The sequence below is a fragment of the Homalodisca vitripennis genome, chromosome 1 (assembly GCF_021130785.1).
Source record: "Homalodisca vitripennis isolate AUS2020 chromosome 1, UT_GWSS_2.1, whole genome shotgun sequence".
Classification (NCBI taxonomy): Eukaryota; Metazoa; Arthropoda; class Insecta; order Hemiptera; family Cicadellidae; genus Homalodisca; species Homalodisca vitripennis.
Window position 1 is genome coordinate 48,958,322 of NC_060207.1, and position 24,251 is coordinate 48,982,572.

Sequence of the window (24,251 nt, forward strand, 5' to 3'; positions counted from 1 at the left end):
GCTTTATTAAACGCCCTAGAGTAACATAAGATTGGATGTTCAGCCCATCAACCTAACGTGATAATAAGCCTCCTATACCTGTTTTAGAAGCATTGCTAGTAACAACGAAAGGCAAATTAAATTGTGGATACTGTAAAACAGGTGACTAATGCTTGTCTTCAAATTTCAAAAACATTCTGCTGCTCCATATACCATTCAAATGCTTATACTATTCCTAGTTAAATTACTAATTGATTTTTCTTTACAACTGAAATTTCAACTAAATCTTGTATGAAAATTTACAAGACCTAGAAAACTCTACACATTTTTTAATTTTGCTGGCACCAAATAATTTAGAAATGCCTAAATTTTCTTAGTGTCTGGTATTACTCCAAAACTCTATATTGTATATCCTTGGATATCCACACTTCTCCTCGCAAACATACATTTTTCCAGGTTCATTACTATATTAGTTTGCTTTAATCCTTTAAAAACATCTTCTAATCTTTTTGCATATTCTGACATAGACGTGGTGGTTATGATAACATCATCTAAATAAATGGCTCACTTTAAATCTCTTAAAACACTGTCTATCAATCTTGGAAAGGGTAACGGAACTGATATCGATCCGAAAAATTGCCATGACGAATAAAGAAATACAAAAGCTATCTTAGGACGGTCTTCAACAACTTCACTTACTTGAAAATAACCAGAAATGAGAGGTAGAGAACCTCTTAGGGTGTTAATGCGCATTTAGTACCCTAAAATTACAATAAAGCCTATACTAAGTCAGCTGGTCTAGTAGTGCTTCTACACCTCTTTTTCACTAAAACTATTGGATTACTCAATGACGAACCTGACAATTCAATAATATCACTAGCTAATGGATCAGCTACTTGCGCCTGAACTCCTTTCAGTCCTTCTGCCAACCTGTAAGGCGCCATTTAACAGGTGCGGCATCACCTGTGGGTATTTTATGCTCTATTATACTAGTGCAATACAGTATTCCTTTACCATCATAAAACAATGTTGTATGTATTTCTCTAAAAAAGGTTTCAAAATATCCCTATCCTCCTGACTTCAATCTGCTAATTTCCCTTCTGTTAGCCTGTTTATATCCTTACTATTATTTGATGTATTTCCCATTACAGCATTATCCCGTAATTCTTGCTATGTATTTGGTGATTCTTCTTATGATTCTCTATGATTCTTAATTTTGGCCACGCTTGACTCTGTTCTTTATGCATTACACTTCCTACAACATTATAGACTATAATACTTCACACTATCTGACAACATTTCACCATTATTTTTACTTGACACTTTATTTTGTCTCACATTAATACTCACAGCGTCCCTGCCATCACTAATTCTCAAACTCATTGTATTCTTGCCACTAATTATCACTGAACACATGGTTTCCCCACTGACTTTTTTATTTAAAGACTCAGCTACCCCGCTGTTACTAACTTCTTTAATCTCTGGCTCATTCATTACTTAGAAATGTACTGTTCTGCACTACCTACTTCTGAAATATGTCTTCAATTAGCACATCCTTTTTCTCTAAGTACAACACTAGTGTTATTTTCTGAGTTTGCGGTGCCAAGCTCCACTGCTGACACGCTTCTGTCAGTAGGATCCGTTATCTATGGTCTCAAAAGTTTGGATAGCATCAACCTTAAGGCCATAAAATGAGCCTTAATCATATTTTTAGTTAGCAAAGTCTAAGTCTGCGTGATCAGAACAGCTAAGTCATCAAGAGCAACTAAACTCTTAACCAAGAATCACAACTGTTGTAGTCCAATAAAGGGTGCGGCTTAACCTCTCCTAGGGCTAGGGACAGAGTCGCCCTTCCTAGGTCCTACCCCAATGTTCATTGGCTGAGGGACAGACCTTGTAGGCCTCTACTGGTTGCTAACAAACGCCTTGGCGGTAGCTAGCCGGTATCCACCTGTGCCGGATTTGGTTACCCATAGATTTATTAGTTTTACATCTCATTGGTTTACTTGGGTTTCAATTTAGAGCATTTGCTACACCAAGAATACTTTTTTTTATTAAATTCGTTATCCCAGGGTTGTTAAAACCCTTCAAGTATAGAGGATGAGTTCACCCTTCTGGGATGTACTCTGAACTACTCTTCATTTATTACTTTAACAGCAGATAAATTGGAAGAGTCATCTGCATTTCCAGACAGTACTTTTAGGGTATAGATATTACACAACATATAACAATAAATAATATATGATTATTATTATGTTTGTGTCTGTAAATAATGTAATAAGATCTCTTTTTTGGAAAATGTTGAAAGCAAAGCTGATACAGATCATTAAAGTAATAATTACATGTACCACTGGCTCTAACAGAAGAACTCTACAGCTTTCTTTCTAATTTCATGTTTTTGTTGACAGTGAAGTTACATTAAACATATTCTGTAATGGCAATTACAGTATATCTATATTTGTAGTTTGTACTTATTGCAATCATTAATTCCACTAGGTCCAGTAGCATATTGCAAAGTTGAAAATTTATTTCTATACATTTAAGTGTATCCTGGATTGTCATCAATGTAATTTTCTTATTTTGATCAATTTAATTATTTGTATTTGTAGTCGACTTATCAGTTGAGGAAATTATGCATACTTTGTTCAAATTCATGACAATATTTTAATACCTATTTTGAGTAGAGCCTAAAATTTGAAATCTAAAATTTGATTACATGGAAAACTATTATATACCTAATTTTAATCCTAATCTTGTTCACCATAAAGAGCTATTTAAAAATAAAAAAATATTACAATCTGTAAAAGGCTGTAATATATTAAAACTGAGCCATTCACCATTTGTATTTTAAAACAATTCAACAAACTTTATTATTTTACATTAAAACACTGAAAATATAGAGGCTAAGATATTATTCCTTATTTTAGGAATTACTTTTAAAAGAGAATTCCCATACTAAGTATGAGTTTTTCTGCTGTGGTTAAGCAATGAATCATTCTTATCTAAAACATCTTAATTTAATTGTCTGAGCGAACTAAAAGTTACTTTACGTGTATCCTAAAAATTGTTAATTTCATCTGTAAAATTGTATTGGAACAATAGATTTCTCATGTAAATACAATCTCTCTTACAATCAATCATAATCAAACTGTCTGCTGAATAATGGTTAAAATGTTTATTTTCATCCTTAACTCATGAATATAGTGAAACTCTGTTTTAAAGTCTCCGACTTTACATTTCCTCAATGAAAATAGGCATTTTCAGTTCAAAAATGCTTTATTTGAGATTTTCTGTTTGTAACATTTTCCTGCTTTTACAGTCCTTTTTTCAATTAATTTTGATTGCTTATAACAATAATTTTCTTTTTTCAGAAAATTTTTGTTTATTCATATTTGTGTAGGGCACACTGAAAACAAGAGTTGTGTGATGGCGGCGCAGCATCAGCAAAACTATTACTCGCCACCATACAGTCCCCTAGCTAAGTAATTTTGGAAATCCGCTCCTTTCTGCCAGACCTCCTATATATATACTCCATAAACTAAACAAAAGAAATTAGCTATCTGTCACCACCAACCTGCAGGAACACATAGTACATTAACATAGGCATAAGAAATATCATCTACAAAACCAACATAATTTGTTAGTTTGATTTTCTATTCATGGGTTTTCATTCACAAAATGTGACAAAAATATGTTTTAATGATCAGTAATTTGCCTACTAGATTCAGCTGTCACCCGTGAATAGACACAACTGACTCGGCCACCATTGGTTGACCATCACAAGAGTGAAATGACTTAACACACAAGACTATTTTCTTATCAAAATATTCGTTGTTCACTGGTTTATCATATAGAAGATTTTACCTGCTGCTATGTCCTTGACTGGATGTAGTGGAACATCAATATGACTCTTGTCCGATAATTAGTGACGCGACCGATTCGATTGTCAAATCTCATCCATCAATTGTTTATTCTAAATGTTTATTAACATCAAATTAATTAAAGATTTGGCTTCCACACTTAAATACCCTCCAGCATCTCACAGGTATTGGATAGTCTCAGTGAAGTTTCATAGTAATGATATTTACACTTGTTGTAGAGTAACATAGACGCCTGGGGTTGAAAGTGTTATAATGCCTAAAATAGTGATTTGAGGAACGAAAAACAATAAATAACCTGAGTTCACTTATAAAGTTTCCCGCTTATAATGATGATGCAGGTCTTATTGGCAGTAACATGTTATAACAGAGTATTATTATATTTTCAATCTAGAACTTCATTTAATTTTTTTCTTCTTGTAAGTCTCTTCTGTATGTTTCCAATATTTAAATTTATAATTCCACAACTACCATAATCGGGTGATAAGTGTTACAGAGGTTACTTTGATTCATCTTTTATCTAATTAACTTGATTTTATTTTGTCTGCTAACTAAACAATGCAATTTTGAATTTTAGTTCATTTTTCTACAATTATTCCAGTAAAATCATACTTGTTATGTCTCTCTTCTGTTTATTTCCATATGAATTTATATATCTACCAACCTTGGTAGAAGAATAGAATATTTTATAAATTTAATGTACAGGTAGTTAATGTTTACTTATTTTATAGATTAATGCACTAATATTTATGTTCTTAATTAAACAATACAAAAAAAATTAAAGTACATGGGCACACATCATATTAATATTCTTGTCATTCCTAATTATTTTGATACTAATCAAACAAAAATTCCTTGCATATTTTTTCATTTGCGGTGTTCAGAATTAATAGGGTGCTATCTGAAAGTAGATTTAAAATAAGTGTTATTCAGTGTCATACCATATTTTAATATTAATGAAATTATGAGGAGAATCAGAAAGTTGAGATGTAGCCTGATTGCAGGGGCCCCTGTCCCCCCAGAGTACGATACATGGATTATCTTCAGTAGCTACTCCAGCAGAGTACGACCTTCCTCTAGACGAATTGGTTGCTGTTAGTGGTGAAGACCACATGATCATCAACTCTGTGCAGTCTCAGGTGTCCATACAGATCCCACACAACGAGGAACCTGTGGTTACTCCAGGTCAGTACACTCGTAAGCACATCAATTCTGTGCAGTCTCTGGTGTCCATACAGATCCCACACAATGAGGAAAAGACTATGACAAAATTTTTAAAGAACTAAGTACAACAATATCATCTTCAAATATGGATATTAACTCTTTTGTAAGATATTATACACCAGACCTAAACAGCTACCTCTTCATTCATGGAATGCACTCCCTGACCCACGATACATGTCAACTTTACTGGACCATATGAAGGAGCGCATTGGATGGTAGTAATTGATGCTTACCATAATTGCATGCCAGTTGTTCAAATAGGTAAAGTCATGTCTTTACCAAAAATAACCTCTCATCAGGATATTTTTGCTTGTTATAGTCTGTCAAAATGTATAATTAGAACAATAATTGTCAATTGTTGTTCCAAAGTAAAGAGTTTTGTAAGCCAAACAGTATTATTCAAATTTTTGTAAATCCTTACCATCCCCCCAAATAGAATGAATACTTCTAGGTGATGTGGAAATGTTTCTAGAAACAAACCCAACTTAATGAGTTACTGATTGGTTATAGGGACATTTCTCAAGCAAATATATGAAGTTCACCAGCAGCCTTATTTCTTGGTAAAAGAATCTGGACAAAACTTGGTTGGTCTTGTTTGGCACAACCAATTAATAAAAAACTTGGTTAGAAAAGAAGCTCAACAACAATTGACCGGCAGACCACAGACTTCTGAAGAAGGAAAGGGAATATAAGTACTGAAAACACAAGTTTAAGTAATAACCCTTCACCCTTGAGAGATTAACAGAAACAGAGGTAGATTGTCTTATATAGTTATCATAAATGGCAATGGTCAGAGGAGATATTGATATAAAATCAGAAAATCGTGATCTTCTAGTGTGAGCACTACAAAAGGTAGAAGGGGAAAAATGTTACAAATCATATTTTTAAATTATTTTACTATAAATGTAGAATGTGTCATGTTTTTATGTACAATTTAAAAAAAAAAACCAAAGTTACATTTTCTGCAGACTGCATAATCATTTTCCAGAGGAATTAAAAAGACTAAAGGGGCAAGATCTTAAGAGGGCATTGAACGAGTAGCTGATTAACCAACCTTTTTTACACACTGCATGAACTCTTCTACAGAGATTGACACTTTCCTTCTTATCTGTGACTGATCTATCATTAATTTAACTTAATGTCTTTGTAATACACCTGTTAGTTTTAAGAAAATACTTGACGCTATTGTATTTCTCTATGAAATTACAAATTAAGAATATCTTCAACTTCATCTTCAAAGTATCTTCATATTATGCTATTTACATAGTCTGAACAAAATTTAAAGAATTCAAACTAATCATTAATATATCTCAGAAAGTATAAACATCCGCCTTTGATATTTAGTAGATAACTTGTTGAAAATCGGATACTATGTATTGTATTGATATTTCACTCTCCAATTAGACAAAGCCATTCTGGTGATCAATACAGGACATAAATACAAAAGTGACTCTGGACATCTCCTCCCTACTATTTACAGATATATCTTACTTATTGTTTTTTGGTACTGTGTAAGAACTGGAAGTATCAAGAACCAGAAACAAAAACGACCATTTAAACTGTCTTTATTGACTAAGGATCTCAATACTTAAAGTAATTGCGAATATTTGAAGTAATTGCGGAGTTTGTGGGTAGTAGTTACTTAAAGAGTTTGTGAATTGCAACTTTCCTAAAACATTACATAGGTCAATTGTTCAAAGTGTATAGAAATATTAATTTGCATTTTTATTCTGAAAAAAATAAATATGGCTTTTATTTCAAGCGATTTTTAGTACCTGCTACTTATCAAAACAACTCAAGTTAATTAACAAAAATTAAATACTTCCAACTGAGCACCTAATATAAAATATAATTAGCTTACTAACCTAATATTGCCATCAAATATCCAGGCCTTCTGCTAGTCAGTACTGTATGGACGGGACAGGTGTCACTCATTAGTAATATCCCAGAAGATGTAAGATCATTCGAAACATGGTCATACTTCCTTAACCCACAAGCAAATCTAACACACATATTCTGACCCTTCTATATTATATAGCATTGCCACAGACAGAAAAATAGTACTCAAACGCATAGAGAAAAGGAGTGAGTGTAAACGAGGTGAAGATAAGTCTGTTAGGGGACAAATGACTGTGTTTGTACATTGTACAGCACTCTTATCCGACTTACAGCTCGCTGACAAGCAGAACTCAAATGATGAGAAAAGGTGAGCTCAGCATAAAGTGTATCTTCTAGAGAATTTGCTAGTTATACATTCTTTTATAGTTGCATTAAAAAAAACACTCAACAGTTCCAGAGGTTAGTCATTTTCTTTATTAAGATTCCTTGACCCAATGCCCACATATGAATGGTGCCTACATCAGCATTAAAATGCCGAATGGCCTGTTGGCTTGGGATAAGCTATATGGAAGACTCAATTGAGTGTGAATATGACTTGATATCATGCTGTTCATTCAAGAATGGCTTTATTAATGTATTGCTCCCCAATGAATCACTATTTTCACCCAAATTTTTTTTCTCATAATTTAACTTTTATTCAGTTTTTACAAAGAAATTCTTATGACATTACTGTCACTTTAGTTGATTTATATATTAAACATGTAACATTGTTTTACATCGTTTTGGTTCCAAGATATTGATGTAGCATAGAGTGATCAAATACAATTCCTTTGTTTCAGTGGGTTCTCTGGAGCTTGCCTCCACTTTTGTGTTGCCTACTGCTGCTGCTGCTGCAGCTCCTGCTGCTGCCGCCGCCGCCGCTGCTGCTGCTCCTGCTGCTGCTGCCGTCTCCACATCACACCACCTGATCAAACCACAGGTTAATTTAATTATCATTTAATTTGCATAAGCAAATAAATAAAATAAGTCTTATAGATGTGTCAACTTCAAGATGTGATTGCAGTTAGAAGATTCTGATTTTTATTATCTACTAATTTTTGACAATTTATTATGATTGGCTATAACAGAGGTGTTTTCTGTTTGCAATCCTGAATATTAAGAAGCTGTTTTCAGTCTTCCTCAAATTAATGAAAACCACATGTTTCTGTTATTTTAATTCATAAATTATTTTTTATCTTTCATATACATTTTTCTACTTGATTTAGTTCAGTCATCTGCATTTTTAATGCTGACCAATTTTTTGATATATTGTGATGCTGTATCACACTGGAAATAAATGTTCTACAAGCACCTTTACTAGGGCAGTTAACAGTTCATTTTGTTTGTGGATCATCATCTTCTGTTCCATTACCTGACATTATAACATTTCCATATGGCACTTGGAACCCCACTTTAATATTGGCAACTTTAAGTACATAAACTTGAGAGTTTTACTATGTTGAGTTATTATGTAATGAAAATGAAATAAAACCTGTAATTTTTAACTTCTTATCTGCATAATAAAAACGATACTTCACCACACACAGCAAAAGTGTCTCTTGGCGCTTAATCGTATTTCCAACCTCGGTTTCACCTCACTCGTAAAATACAACTGTACAACGAAAGCAACAATTTTACTCTTAGTGATGAAAACTACTTTATTTGTAATTTCTTACCCTTCTGTATATTTCTAGTTTTCTTCTATATATAAAGTTAAGTGATTTTTAATATATTTGAAATTGGATGCTTTTTGGACATTCCTTGTAAGTGTATCTGTGTACAGCTGTCGGTGGACTCTGCAATGGTGACGGCGATGGAGCAGCGACAGAGCAGGCTGGCTCGTCCCGTGCCCACCGCCTCAGACCTGCACAATCTGGAACAGGTACTTGTCACACTACAACTGTCATACATAGAGAATGAGGACTAAGATATTTACTTTATTTAATAGTAATCATTTTAAGTATTGACATTATTATTGTTTTACTTAAGGGATTTGTCCTTTGAACACTATGAGTGCTAGCCTTGAATTCATGCCTCCTTATGGAATGCAGGGTATTTTTAGTGATATTCAAATAAAAACTGAAAGTCAAAAACTATTATACATCTATACAAAATTCTGACATGCCTATCTGTTTCCCTTGTTTTTGTATTTAAAATTGTTGAATTATGTGGAAAATGAAACTAATGAAATATAATGTTAGCTTCTTTGAAACAAAATAAAATAATTTACGCATGTTTTAAAACAATCTGAACTAATATATTTACATTCATTTTACAATATCTGTCCATTGACGATCATGTACATGTATGCTACAATTAGTAGTTATTTTTTTTAATTTAATTCGCTTCAAAACATTGTACTTTGTCAATAAGCTAATTCGGTACATCATGAACATTCTCGTGCTGAATTATGTAACTAATATTACAATAGACCATAACTCAGAACAAGCATAATCCGTAAAACAACGGGATTCACGTTCTTCTGGAGTTTAGCCATTACATAAAACTACAGGACCAGCGAGCGCTCAAATTGTTAGTAATTGTGGCAATAGCTGAATATTGAAATACAAATTCTGTGTGTGTTTTGCATTCACATTTATTCATATATATATGGAAGCTGGCCCTAGAATAAGCATTTAGTAGTTCATCTGGTTGAGCTGCCTTTCTTCCTTGAATTTAAAGAAGACACCTTTTTTAACCAAAATGACATGATGTAGCACAAGAGAGTGTGACTTTCAAGATTATTATCTTTATTAGAAACTATTTTAAAGGATAACCTTATAAATAAACCAACTATATATATACTTGTATGTATATATATATATATATATATATATATATATATATATATATATATATTTACAGCAAATGGGCAAGACACTTCAGTGCATTATGATAGGTGTTGAAGGCCATTGAGACAAGTTTTTACAACACAATGCGTCACTAACCTCACAAATAATGAGGATAAATTAACACGGAATTTTACATTTATTGAACATATTTTATAATTTAATTTTAATAATTATCAAGCTGTTTGTTTTTTAGCATATTTTCTTATTACGATGAAATATAAATACACTATAATAATATATTCATGATTTTTAGATGTACTTAGCATCTAAAAATATTTTTATATTTAGATGTTATTAACCTCTTAATGGTTTATTAAAATACGCAAAAACATGCTGTTATGCTGATTTTTGTTATTTTTTTACCTAGTTTGGATATTGTGTGTGTGTTTTTTTAATAAAACTCTTTAAAGTAACTGTTTTCTGCCTAAAAATATTATAACTGAAAAGCTAACCAATAGAAAATCTCTAGATAACTGCTAATAGTTTCTTATAGTTTGTTTTAGTAAAAATAACTTATTTCTGAGGCCCACCACCTTGTCCATTAAGCCACCACAATAACACTTTTGAGTCCTATCCTATTCATCATCACAAGCTTATACCAATAATTGATTGAGCATCTGATACATCTGTTACACACTAAACTTAACCAAAAATACAAATAATTGATTGATACAATAGCTAAACATTATTGTTGGTCTGCATCACGTGCTCAACTCTCATAAGCAATGATTGATTTAAGAGTTCAAAGAGGAACTCAGGAGGTGTTGAAGGAATGAAGGAAGGGAAATGCTAAAACTACATCAATTGCGATCACTAGTTGCAGGACATATTGTTGCGTAACATAAAAATGAATAAGAGAATAAAAAAAGACAAATTTAATGCGTTGAAACAAAATATTATGACAGTTGCAAAACTTGTTAACATTGCTACAAACATAATATTATGTCAAAAGCCATTAAGGACTTAAATTTATATTTATATTTTTCTGATGTTCTAATTTACAGCACATTTCTATGTGTTTTCATTTCATTGTTAAGATTAAAGTAGTTTTTTGGCCAGTTCTTAATCACTCATGTTTTACTTTTTGTTTTATTTACAAAATTTGTTTGTTATGTCAAACAGGAACTATCCAAGATAACTGTTAGGTCTACACCAGTGCTGCCGCAGCCTGTCTCTTCCATTCCTCATACAGCAAGTACTTGTATACTGATCACTCATGTTTTACTTTTTGTTTTATTTACAAAATTTGTTTGTTATGTCAAACAGGAACTATCCAAGATAACTGTTAGGTCTACACCAGTGCTGCCGCAGCCTGTCTCTTCCATTCCTCATACAGCAAGTACTTGTATACTGATCACTCATGTTTTACTTTTTGTTTTATTTACAAAATTTGTTTGTTATGTCAAACAGGAACTATCCAAGATAACTGTTAGGTCTACACCAGTGCTGCCGCAGCCTGTCTCTTCCATTCCTCATACAGCAAGTACTTGTATACTGATCACTCATGTTTTACTTTTTGTTTTATTTACAAAATTTGTTTGTTATGTCAAACAGGAACTATCCAAGATAACTGTTAGGTCTACACCAGTGCTGCCGCAGCCTGTCTCTTCCATTCCTCATACAGCAAGTACTTGTATACTGATCACTCATGTTTTACTTTTTGTTTTATTTACAAAATTTGTTTGTTATGTCAAACAGGAACTATCCAAGATAACTGTTAGGTCTACACCAGTGCTGCCGCAGCCTGTCTCTTCCATTCCTCATACAGCAAGTACTTGTATACTGATCACTCATGTTTTACTTTTTGTTTTATTTACAAAATTTGTTTGTTATGTCAAACAGGAACTATCCAAGATAACTGTTAGGTCTACACCAGTGCTGCCGCAGCCTGTCTCTTCCATTCCTCATACAGCAAGTACTTGTATACTGATCACTCATGTTTTACTTTTTGTTTTATTTACAAAATTTGTTTGTTATGTCAAACAGGAACTATCCAAGATAACTGTTAGGTCTACACCAGTGCTGCCGCAGCCTGTCTCTTCCATTCCTCATACAGCAAGTACTTGTATACTGATCACTCATGTTTTACTTTTTGTTTTATTTACAAAATTTGTTTGTTATGTCAAACAGGAACTATCCAAGATAACTGTTAGGTCTACACCAGTGCTGCCGCAGCCTGTCTCTTCCATTCCTCATACAGCAAGTACTTGTATACTGATCACTCATGTTTTACTTTTTGTTTTATTTACAAAATTTGTTTGTTATGTCAAACAGGAACTATCCAAGATAACTGTTAGGTTACACCAGTGCTGCCGCAGCCTGTCTCTTCCATTCCTCATACAGCAAGTACTTGTATACTGATCACTCATGTTTTACTTTTTGTTTTATTTACAAAATTTGTTTGTTATGTCAAACAGGAACTATCCAAGATAACTGTTAGGTCTACACCAGTGCTGCCGCAGCCTGTCTCTTCCATTCCTCATACAGCAAGTACTTGTATACTGATCACTCATGTTTTACTTTTTGTTTTATTTACAAAATTTGTTTGTTATGTCAAACAGGAACTATCCAAGATAACTGTTAGGTCTACACCAGTGCTGCCGCAGCCTGTCTCTTCCATTCCTCATACAGCAAGTACTTGTATACTGATCACTCATGTTTTACTTTTTGTTTTATTTACAAAATTTGTTTGTTATGTCAAACAGGAACTATCCAAGATAACTGTTAGGTCTACACCAGTGCTGCCGCAGCCTGTCTCTTCCATTCCTCATACAGCAAGTACTTGTATACTGATCACTCATGTTTTACTTTTTGTTTTATTTACAAAATTTGTTTGTTATGTCAAACAGGAACTATCCAAGATAACTGTTAGGTCTACACCAGTGCTGCCGCAGCCTGTCTCTTCCATTCCTCATACAGCAAGTACTTGTATACTGATCACTCATGTTTTACTTTTTGTTTTATTTACAAAATTTGTTTGTTATGTCAAACAGGAACTATCCAAGATAACTGTTAGGTCTACACCAGTGCTGCCGCAGCCTGTCTCTTCCATTCCTCATACAGCAAGTACTTGTATACTGATCACTCATGTTTTACTTTTTGTTTTATTTACAAAATTTGTTTGTTATGTCAAACAGGAACTATCCAAGATAACTGTTAGGTCTACACCAGTGCTGCCGCAGCCTGTCTCTTCCATTCCTCATACAGCAAGTACTTGTATACTGATCACTCATGTTTTACTTTTTGTTTTATTTACAAAATTTGTTTGTTATGTCAAACAGGAACTATCCAAGATAACTGTTAGGTCTACACCAGTGCTGCCGCAGCCTGTCTCTTCCATTCCTCATACAGCAAGTACTTGTATACTGATCACTCATGTTTTACTTTTTGTTTTATTTACAAAATTTGTTTGTTATGTCAAACAGGAACTATCCAAGATAACTGTTAGGTCTACACCAGTGCTGCCGCAGCCTGTCTCTTCCATTCCTCACACGGCAAGTACTTTTATACTGATCAGTCTCCATCCTTCAACTGTCACCTCTTTCAGCAATTTCAATGATATATTGGTCGTAATTTTTTTACACATTCCCAGTAACATAAAATAGAAACAGTGGGCAAAATGTTGGGATAGGCTGTTACCAGAAATTTAAATTCTGATATAAGTAGTAAAATTGTGGTCTCGATTCATTATTTTATACCAATTCCTTTAATATAGGTAAGTAAAGATATAGGTCAATTAAAAAAATAACTATACACTATGCTCCGATCAGAAAGTATAGATACCTGAGTTTGGAAATAAACTACAAACTAACTAATAACAGCTACAATAATAAGATTTAGATTCAAATTTAGCTTGTTTATTTCTGCGTTTAGATATAATTCAAATAATTTACAAACAATGACTTTGTTTTTATGCCTATAATAAAGGAAAAAGGTACTAATTTTTGGTGTTTTTCAACCATCTTGCAACTTTGAAATTCATAACTCGTAAACTTGTGATCCAATTAAGACCTAATTTTATATAAGATAGGTACTGTTTGTAATATGTAATTTTAGAATTTTATAAAAAACTATAAATTATCACATAAACGTTTGTTCTGGACCTGGCTGTTCAAACAATTCAGTATTGGTCTTATTATAAAGCTATTTTATTCAAGCAAATAAACAGGTTTTTTTTTATGTACAACAGCCAATGCCTGCTCGTTTAAATGTGCAAACCGCCATATTGACCAGGGTAGTGTTGCGGGGCCTGCCATAGTAACTTTACAAATCTTGTTCAATTTAAATTGGGTTAAAAATTAAACGTTTTAAATAGTGGTATACAAAATGACACATCCAAGATATTGATTTTAACCTTTTAAGGAGTAATCACGTCATATGATGTGGCATGGAACCTAATGTAAAGGAGTACGGACTTTTGCACATTACACATGAATAGAGTTAGAACTTTTTTCGTAGTTGTTGTAAATATGTGTAAAAGAGTTTATTTTTAGCCACAAAAACATTCTTAATAGGTAGTAATAAGAATTATAATCTTTTAGATTTTAAACTTATAGAATACCAGTTGTCCAAGTAAATTACATGATTTAATCCAATTTATGGTTCCATCTATGTGAGAAATTATATTCCAATCAGACAGCTGTTAAAAATATCGCTTTCATTCAACTTCTCAAGAGGTTTGTCAGCTACCTCGAAATGAAAGCCGCAATTAGATTCATCAAATTGAAATATTTTTGCTCAAAATTACAATTTTGGTGCCATTGACATATAATACACAAAGGGACATTGTCTGTACTCACAGCATTATTAGTTAATCCCTCATTTTTTGGAAGATCCAGTTCTGAAGTTAGTACTACTGAAACGGCTGTAAAATTCAAGGGTTCATTGCTTGTTGCATTAGAATCAATTTCGATGTCCATAAAGTCAAAACTGTTAGCTTCATCTTCTTCATCATAAAAATATCTATCAGAATCATACACTATGTCACTATCTTCTTCACAAATCAAACCGTACATTTCCCTTCTAATTTCATCACTTTGTAACAAATAGTTCGATCATGCTCCATTTTCATAAATATTTATAAAGAAAATACAATAGTTTTCAGGAATACACTTATGCTTATACATTAAAAGGAACTTTCAATCACTTGAAAAGGGTGATGTTACAATGATACTGACAAGGCGAGAATTCCCACAATGATGTTGGCCGGTGTTAAGGTTTAGCATAAAATGGATTCCTGCATGGAATGTGGGAAATAGGTCGAACTACTGCTCTGTTGTATTGTTGGCCGCTAGGTTGTGTGCACAACAGTTTACAGCTATGGCATAACAACTGTGTATTAATAACTATAGCATATTATATTGTTAACATAACCTTTTAAAATATACACTACAAATCTGTCATACGACTTGATCATTCCTCTACTTTAAAATGCATGATCACATCAAATGACGTTATTAGTATTTTACTAAAAGGTTAATAGCCTTTCTGTGGGAGTGGCAAAGGCATTCAAAGTTGGAACTTTGTTCATAGTTTAAAGTATATTCTTTAGCAGCCATTAACATATGGGAAGTATTTACCAGAGTGAACAAGAGGTCATAACTTTCCAGACATTCCAATACTAAGGAAAATTCATTATTTTCAACTAGGTTAAATAAAAGTGCAAAATAGTTTAGGTTATTATTCGATCAAATTATAAGCGAATGTGTTTCTACTTATCCTCTATTTTCCTGAAATAATTTTTACGTCATGCCAAGTTATTGCCATTCACTATAAACAGGTTTCTTGGGAATAAACTTGTAATATAAACTTATTTTTATAACCTAATATTTAAATGTTAACTTTTAAAAAATCCATATTTTATCTATCATATTTTTTACATTTTCCAGGTTCCTCTGTTAACAACAGTCGTGGCTACGCCCAGCACAGAGTCTTTACTAGTTTCTCAGGTAACTACAATATTGATTTGTTGGTTATTTTCATTTAATTCTTCTTACTTTGATACCATCATGGTTATTCAACAACCATCCAAAAGATTAACGAAGAAGGCTTTCACAAGTTGTGCTTCATTAGAGTTAACAACCTTTTAAGTGTTATAAATGTATCTTTATTGAAAGGTAGTTCAATTCAGTATTAAATATTAGTAGGGAATGAAAAGTTTTCCCATATCGTAGATTAGAAAAGATATTTTTAAAAAAGATATAAAATCTCCTAGTTCTTCATATGACTTTCCCTTATTTATAAAAAAATTACTTACTGAACGAACTGTATAAACATCCAACTCTCTGCATATAAGAGTAAATTAGCCTATAAATAAGTTTTGCAGTACTTGGAATAATTTTTTGTGCTTATGACTTGTCAAAGGATTTAACTGAACCTATGGTCAGGTGCTCAACTAAACATCTATTCAGCTTTTCAAGAATAAAATTTCCAAACCTCTTTCAATGAATTAATCGTTTCAAAATGAAGATAAATGTGCCTGTAAATCCTCGTAATGTTCTCACAGGAGTTCCCCCCAGTTGAGGATATGTCTCCCCCATCACCTAAGCCTGTTGTCAGGAAAGTGTCCAGGTTCCAAGTGAGTGCAGTACAGGAAGATCCCTCTGCCGTCACTCACTCTCCTTCACATTCTAACTCTTCAGGTAACTTCTACATCATCTGACCTGACGGTTAGAGATCACTTGCTTTATCGTTCAAATATTATATTATGCATAGGAAATGGCCTTGACCATTTGGGAAAATAGTGAGTGTCAATGAAATAGGTAAGAAACGAACTGGCAAAAACTGTTTTGCTATGGTTCATCTCAGACAATAGTAATAGTTTTATTATAATTGGTTTCATTTTTTGACTACGTTCAATTAAATCTGTTTACTTCACAGTACTGAAGTTTAATTTTCCAATACATTAGTTGCTAATGTTTATGTAGAAAATGTTCTTTCAATTATTCTTAACAAACTGACTTGTTCCCTTGTTAGTGAAACATGATACTGCAGAAAATTTGGACAGCATTGTATTAGTGCTTTTATGTTCAGAGAAGAAAACGTTTTGTACACTTCATTGTTTGCAGCTGGAAATAGATGAGCTTATAAAAGACACTTATCTAGCCTCTCTTGTCCCTGTTAACCATTTTCAAGAGTTGGTTGTTCTGGTCATTTACCTTCCGTTTTATGTATAGTATTGACACTCGTTAATTTTTTTCCAAAAGATATTTCTAGTCAAAACTTTCACATCACTTATTGATATTGATAATTTGAAATCACTATAAAATTATGTTCATTCTAAACTAACAAAAGCTAGTACACTGCAAACTGAAGAGATATAAAGATAAAACTCACATGAAAATATTTGAATATATTGTGGCTGTAAAATTGTTATGGTAAGAAACAAACTTGGAGAGAAATAGTAAAAATGTATTAAGTGGTGTGAAACTGTTACCCATAAATGTATATACTTATTCTGTTTATTATTTTTACATTACTTATTTAACTGTCCTCACAATTTTCTTGTGCCTATCTGTCTCTTTAACATTTGTAAGTGCAAGTTTGAATAATTTATATATTACTGATTTTTGTAAATATCTTCTTTGTAATTTTGAATAAAAAATTGAAGAAGGTCAAATTTTCCAACAAAACAATTTTCCTATAGTCCTATTTGTTATTAAATTGAGTAATATACGTAGCCAAATTATAAGTTAATGATTTTAAGCTATACTTTGGAAAATTGTTTTGATTCTTTTTTTTTACTAAAAAAATGTTGGTTTTTTTTCTAAAATGTACACCACTTAAAAAGTGTGGAATCAGTTTAATTGAGTTGTATAAAATAAAGTAAGCTGTGTTAATAAAGAGAAACTGTGTTGGTGGGTATAGCGGGATACATGTTCCTAACAGTTGGGTCTTACCTGCAAGATGTGGGATCGGCAGTGTTACAGCTGATACATTCTGTCTGCAGCTTCTTCGGTGGGTGCAGTGTGCCTTGATCCTAGCATAGCTATGACTAACCTTGACTTCGTAGTTGTAGCCACTTGTATAGTTTGGATTTTGTGATCTTGTTGTTTGATACGGAAGCTTGTACTTGCAAATTGTGCTCATTATGTTGTCTTGTGTACCACATGTCATTGCACTGTGATTGCGCTCCGTTGCCGCAGCTCGCTAGTTTTGTGGAATGTTGGTCACTCGCTAATTGCTTTATTCACTAACTGTTCATCGGATTTCCAATTTCATTGCAGCAGCGGTCATACAAATCATATTTTGTACTTCATGTAATGCCTTATTGTAAGTATTTTGTACATTTCATGTTACCAGTGAGACCCTGTCCTTCCAGAACCACTGCTGATGACTTGCTTCTTGTGACAATCAACTCATTGTGTTTGGAATTTCAATATTATTGGAAAATACTTATCAGTCAGTTCTTCTACAATCACATAGTTTGACTAAAATTTTTAACTATCCTTGTCCTTTCTTTTGGAGTCGATATTAATTGTTGCTGATATATTAGTTGATATTAAAACTATCAACTAACATAGTGTTCATATATGTTCTTTTAAACTATTTATTATTGTTTTGGTCACTTAAATGAATAATCATTGGACACATTAGCAAAATTTGAAGTGAATTATAACTATCTATCAATTAATTTCTTTGGTATTGTTTAGGTTGAAGGTCATTTATTTCCATTTATTTTCATTCCTAGTCAGTATGTTTCCATTTGACGTTCTAGTTATGTGGAAATCTCCAAATCTCAATGATAATAATTTTGATGCAGCTATTCTATGTCGGATAGGCTAGTTGGCATGTTTCTCCTATGGTATCAGTTACATGGGTTGATGCTTTCTGCAGTTCTAGAACATTATTGTTGGGAACTTGGATAGCTTTTGAATGGCTTGGTGGCAAAATAGCAAACTATGGGATAATTATATGTGTTGTTACTCGTCATCCAATGTTACCCTTGTACCAGTCATAGTATGTATCCCACAGCCAAGATAAGTATATGGATAGAGTAATTCTACACAAAGCACTAAGTAGGTAAGCTAAGTTAATGTTGTCACTGATCGCACTACCTATTCGTTGTTTTCCACTGCAGTGAAATTAGTTTAATAAGTAGTTTAGTTTGTGTACAATAATCTGATAAAATATTTAATTTATCACTGTTATAGACTAATCACCTCAAAGTGGCTTATGCCAGATATCAGCCTAAATTATAAGCATAATTATTTTTGATTAATATCAGTTAAAATTAAAAGATGATTTGGCCATTATATTTGTTTTGAGTTTTACGTATTGTTCATTTCTCCTTAAAATTTATTATATTTTGTTATAAAATTTATGGTTTTATAAAAGTCATATTTGTAAAATTATGTAATAAGTAGACCTGTGAGATCCACAGTTTTGTAATTACTTTAGTTGATTCTAAGTAATGATTATGAACATATTTTAAATTTTATATGGCATATTAGACTCTAAATATTGTTATAATTAAAATTTATAGAATAAGTATATTTAGTTTTAATTAAAAAAAATAATTGTACTCATGTTTTAGTCTTGTCTCTTTACACTATTTTCCATAGTGTATTAATATATAATTTTCCTCTGTATGTCATGTTAAACTAAACATTAATTTTCTGAAACTAAATAAAATTTACAACTGTTTATTTACTTTAAACAGTTATTATATTAGCATTGTCTATTACGTACATCTCACCATTTTAAAAACTACAAAAGTGTTCTAATGTAGTTGTAACCAAAGGAAATAATTTATTCCTAAATAGGAACACTTATGTAAGTTATACACATCATATAAAATAATAACAAAAATATTCACAGTTAGGCTAGATCGACAACATGTCCAATTATGACACTTGTAGCACACTAATTCACCTATTGTACTGTAAAATAATATTCAGACTTACTTGTAAAACTGACTAAAGCTGTGATATTTTTACACATAAAATCTAACTAATTACCATGAAACAATGAAAATATATATCGTTTAATATTAATAATAATTAATAATAATAAACAGCAGCAAACTTTGTGTTCTAGTATATTGGGACAATCAGCAGATAAGAAATTCATCTGTTAGGACTCAATAAACAGTTCTTGAGTAAAACTTTAAATACAAAATGAAGTGTCCATTGTTTTGTGAGAACATAAAATACTTGAAACCTTTTGTAGGTCACTAGATTGCATTAGAGCTTTGTCTATACTGGACCGTGACCATGGCAGCAATTCCAGTCCATCATGTAAAGCTGGCAAGGGAAACTACATTAAAGAGTTAAAGAACTTTAAATTACTACTTTTAGAGTTGAGATCTACACCAAAGACATTCAAACCTTTAAGAAATCACAACTGAAATTCGCTTTATTTAACTTTGGCTTAAACTATCTTCTTAGAACTACTTAAAAACTCAATTTTAGTTATCAAATAATGTTGTCTAAAGATATCTCTTCAAAACTGCCTATTAGTCCAGTTAAACTACCAGAATAGATAAGGGTGTTAGAAAAAAGAATTAATTAATTAAATTTGCATAAGACCGTCTTTTAAGAAATAATACAGACTATTATGTTTCATTTGTGATAAATCATACACTTGTGAAGAAAAAAGATTTAAATTTCACAATAATAAATGTATCAAAAATGTACTTATTGCAATGTATACAGCCAAGTTATATACTACAGTTTGATTAATTGATGGACAAAAATATTATAAACTAGCTGTTTCCCGCGGCTTCGCACGCGTCTCTTAAGCTTTGCCCGTATATTTCTTTGCCTTCAAATAGTGTTTGGATATTTTAATATACGTAACTACTGTGTTGTAATTGCAGTTTATAATGTGCAGGCACTTTGATAACTTTTATATCTTGCAGTACAGCCTGGTGGTTAGTTACATCAATGGGCATTGCGTATAAACCTTCTACATAGAAAAATACAAATTTTCATAGTGATCGGTCCAATAGTTTCTGAGTCTATAAAGGACAAACACACAAACATTCATTTTTATATATTATGATTGCAGAAACAGTTTAAACAAAATTTGTCGTTTCTCTTAAGCTTACTCTATGCTTTAAAACTATAAGTGTAAAGAAATTTATATATAAATATATATTTTTTTTCGCATTATATATGTTTACAAAGAACAGCTGATTAAAAATTTGAAAAGACTCTTTCACTTAATAACATATGTTTGCTGCAATGCATTTCTTACGGGTATTTCTGTAACCAGTGGGGCGGAATCCTGAATCGGGAAAGGGATAAAAAGTATCCTATAACCTTCTACAGATCAAGACTAACAAATTTAAAAAAAAAATTAGGCAAATCCGTCCAGCCGTTTGTGAGTGATGCTGTTACACACGAACAGTTTCATTTTTATATATATAGATATATTTTCATAACTTATTATTTTTAATATGTTACTTAGCTTAAAACTGGTGCCTTACCATTCCAAAAACCTTACACAACAAATCTTAATACAGTACAACCTTAATCGAATCTTAAAATTTGAAATTCCTTGATAAATTGAAATGTTGTCATTCCCCTTGAATTCCCATTTACTTCAACGCTACTTGTACCTGTATATACAAAAAATGTAACATAATTAATCTCAATGTATTGAAATTTTGCCCTTAATGTTCCCTTCTGTTTACCTACCTCTATATATCAAAGTTTCAGTTTATCAACCCAAGGAACCGAAGTACAATACCGTATTTTTCATGTTTAGGATTGAAACCCCCACCACCAAAACTCCTTTGTTTTCTGTTGTAGCCAGTGGTGAATCTCCACTCCACTCTCAGTTTAATTCGGACATTACCATGACTTGAGAGCATATATGTTAACTCAGTAAACCCCTGTGCCCGTTTTATATATTTATATAAGTCTTGTATGACAGTATTTTATGTAAAAGAGCGATGGCAAAACGTAAAACTATCTTTTTAAGATAAAGTTAAACTTAGAGACCGTGGATGCCGGGAATAAGAAAAAAAGATTGCAAAGGATACCAGTGAATACTCTCTCAACCATTTTTTAATGCATTTTTTCCAGTTAAGTATTTATAATCAAACCTACATTAATATTACCTATAGTCATTTTAGACCTCTATATATCAGTCTGCTCCAAAGAGCCTTAATATATCAAACCTCATTATATCAAAATTATCGATATATCAGTTTTGTATCTCTGTTTCAGTTTGATATATCGAAAGGTTGCACTGCATTACCAAATTTGAGTTTATTTATAGCATAGTATTTTAAAACATATTAAGTAAAGAAATAATTATTTTTTAAATTAATCCTCTTCACTTGAATTTCCTGAACCCTGTTGTTCCCTTTTACATGCATTTATTATTAGCGAAAATGCATGGCTTTAAATAAACTACTGTTATGACTTATTTGATATGTCATAAGTAGGCTGGTTGTGGCAGCCTATGTTTTGCTTATAGATTCTGTTAGACATTATTATTGAGCACAATTTACTAGGTAAACAAAAACGTATAATTATAAACAGATATTTTTTGCTTAAACTAAAATACCCAAAAGAAGATTTTGTAATGAAACATATATACATTTTTGAAATTGTATGTATATGCACTTTTTTAGATTTATTCGTGAATTAGATGGTATGACATAATTTTCTGTATAAATGTTTTAATTTGCTTGTTCTGATTTCCAGTATCCGATGTATAGTGATTTATTTTTACTTTAAAGTAAAATTTCTAAAAAACTGTGTCCTCCCTGTACACTGATAAAAAACAAAATGAGTTGTAATATAAACCAAAAGTGAACAGAAAACTCAAATAGTTCCTGAATAAATTGTATCGCTCTCTTCAATGGTACAATGTCATCACTGTTTTCTTTTCTTGATTTTGCCTTTTTAGGTCAATCATTTTTAATTAGCACTGAAGAGAGTCGCTTGTCTGAAATATAACATTTAATCCTAAATTAAATACCAACAAGAGTAACTCTGAGATTATTTGGATCTGAGAGTAAAACTGTCAATATCGGTGGTCTGTGATATATTCTGTTCTATGGCGTTGATTTGAACTGGTACTGCTATTGTCTGCCAGTTCCTCTAGTGTTAATGTTATTATGTTTCGGTATGTATCGGATCACTTTAATAATTCCAAAAATAAAGTATTAAATATATTAAACCAAACTAATTTTTTCTTTCCACAAATACTACTAACATTTATTAAGTTAAGCTTAATTTGAGATCAACATGACTAGGGTGTCTCGAGATATTTTTTTCTCTCGAAGAAACGAGTTAAGTTCTCCTAAAGTCGGTTATACATTATACAAATATTCTATATCTACTGTGCTCTTTGTAGGCCTATTATAACATATTTATTGCTCTCGTTAAGCAGGAAAACCTAATTACAGCTGATAACCTGATTTTATATGGATTGTAGGGTGCAAAATATATGATTGCAAGCTAGGGTAAGTAGTGAAAGATTTGTAGAACCTCTGTAACATAGATTTACCACTATTACTGCTCTCGATAATCTATTTGCACTCCTGTTTTATCCTACACATAGAGCAGTAATTTTAGGTCTATGATAGAAAGCCTATATGGCTTATAGGATGCAACTTATGTCTACGCACACTTGAAAAAAATAGAGAAAGATTTTTGGAATTTATATCTAATAGATATGCTAAACAATATGCAAACTAGAAAAGGTAGTGAAAGGTATAATATGGGACATATATCTAATAGATATCGCACTATCACTTACAAAGATAACTTTTTTGGTGCTCCTAACCTATCCTATACACTGAAGAATTAATTTACTAATTAAAAAGAAAGCTTACAGTAAAGTACAAGGAAAAGAACACAAATGTACACACCATGCAAAGGCAAAATATTTGTACACTTACGTTATACAATAAAGTACATTATAATACAAGGGCGGTTTGATAAGTCAGCTTCTTGGCTGCTGTATTTTGTTCTACTTTTGGCCACTACACAAGGGCTGCACGTATGTGACCATTGGTTTAATTATGGCTTCATAGATCCAATATATCATCTTGAGTTTTAGTCCCAATTTATATCTGAAAAGTCTTTTGCAAGCACAAAGAGCCTTTATTGTTTTGGAAATAGTGTTTTCAATATAAGGATTCCATGTGAGCCTTTTGTCTAGAACTACTCCAAAATACCTCAGATACCACTTCAGATTGATAAAAATTCAATCTAAATTAAAATACAATATCCAGTAAAATACATAACTATCCAGCTAAGTTGAAATTGTTTTATTTAGGACGTTTGCCAACAATTTTAGTTGATAGAAAATATATAAACAAACTAGTTTTTAAACTAGAGATGGGCGAATCCCAAATTTACAAATCTCGAATCCAATACCAAATTTCCAAAAATATATTTCTGATTCCCAATGTTTGAATCCTATGAACTTTTTTAGCATAAATCCTATTTAAATTATATCATCACCAATCCAATTT

At 31.9% G+C, this 24,251-nt stretch overlaps 1 protein-coding gene across 6 annotated transcripts in view; it reads left to right on the forward strand.

Annotated features, from left to right (window-relative positions):
• The window catches only part of LOC124361122 (serine/threonine-protein kinase WNK1-like), a 163,606-nt gene that overhangs the window by 117,962 nt on the left and 21,393 nt on the right, over positions 1-24,251 (forward strand). For 3 of the 6 annotated variants that reach the window (XM_046815158.1, XM_046815177.1, XM_046815183.1), the window contains exons 25-31: positions 4,862-5,042; positions 7,760-7,899; positions 8,743-8,841; positions 13,237-13,305; positions 15,700-15,759; positions 16,317-16,452; positions 17,678-17,767. In XM_046815158.1, the coding sequence (XP_046671114.1) occupies positions 4,862-5,042; positions 7,760-7,899; positions 8,743-8,841; positions 13,237-13,305; positions 15,700-15,759; positions 16,317-16,452; positions 17,678-17,767 (775 nt within the window). The remainder of the gene's footprint in view (positions 1-4,861; positions 5,043-7,759; positions 7,900-8,742; positions 8,842-13,236; positions 13,306-15,699; positions 15,760-16,316; positions 16,453-17,677; positions 17,768-24,251) is intronic. The other 3 variants (XM_046815170.1, XM_046815188.1, XM_046815165.1) reach the window with 2 other exon arrangements.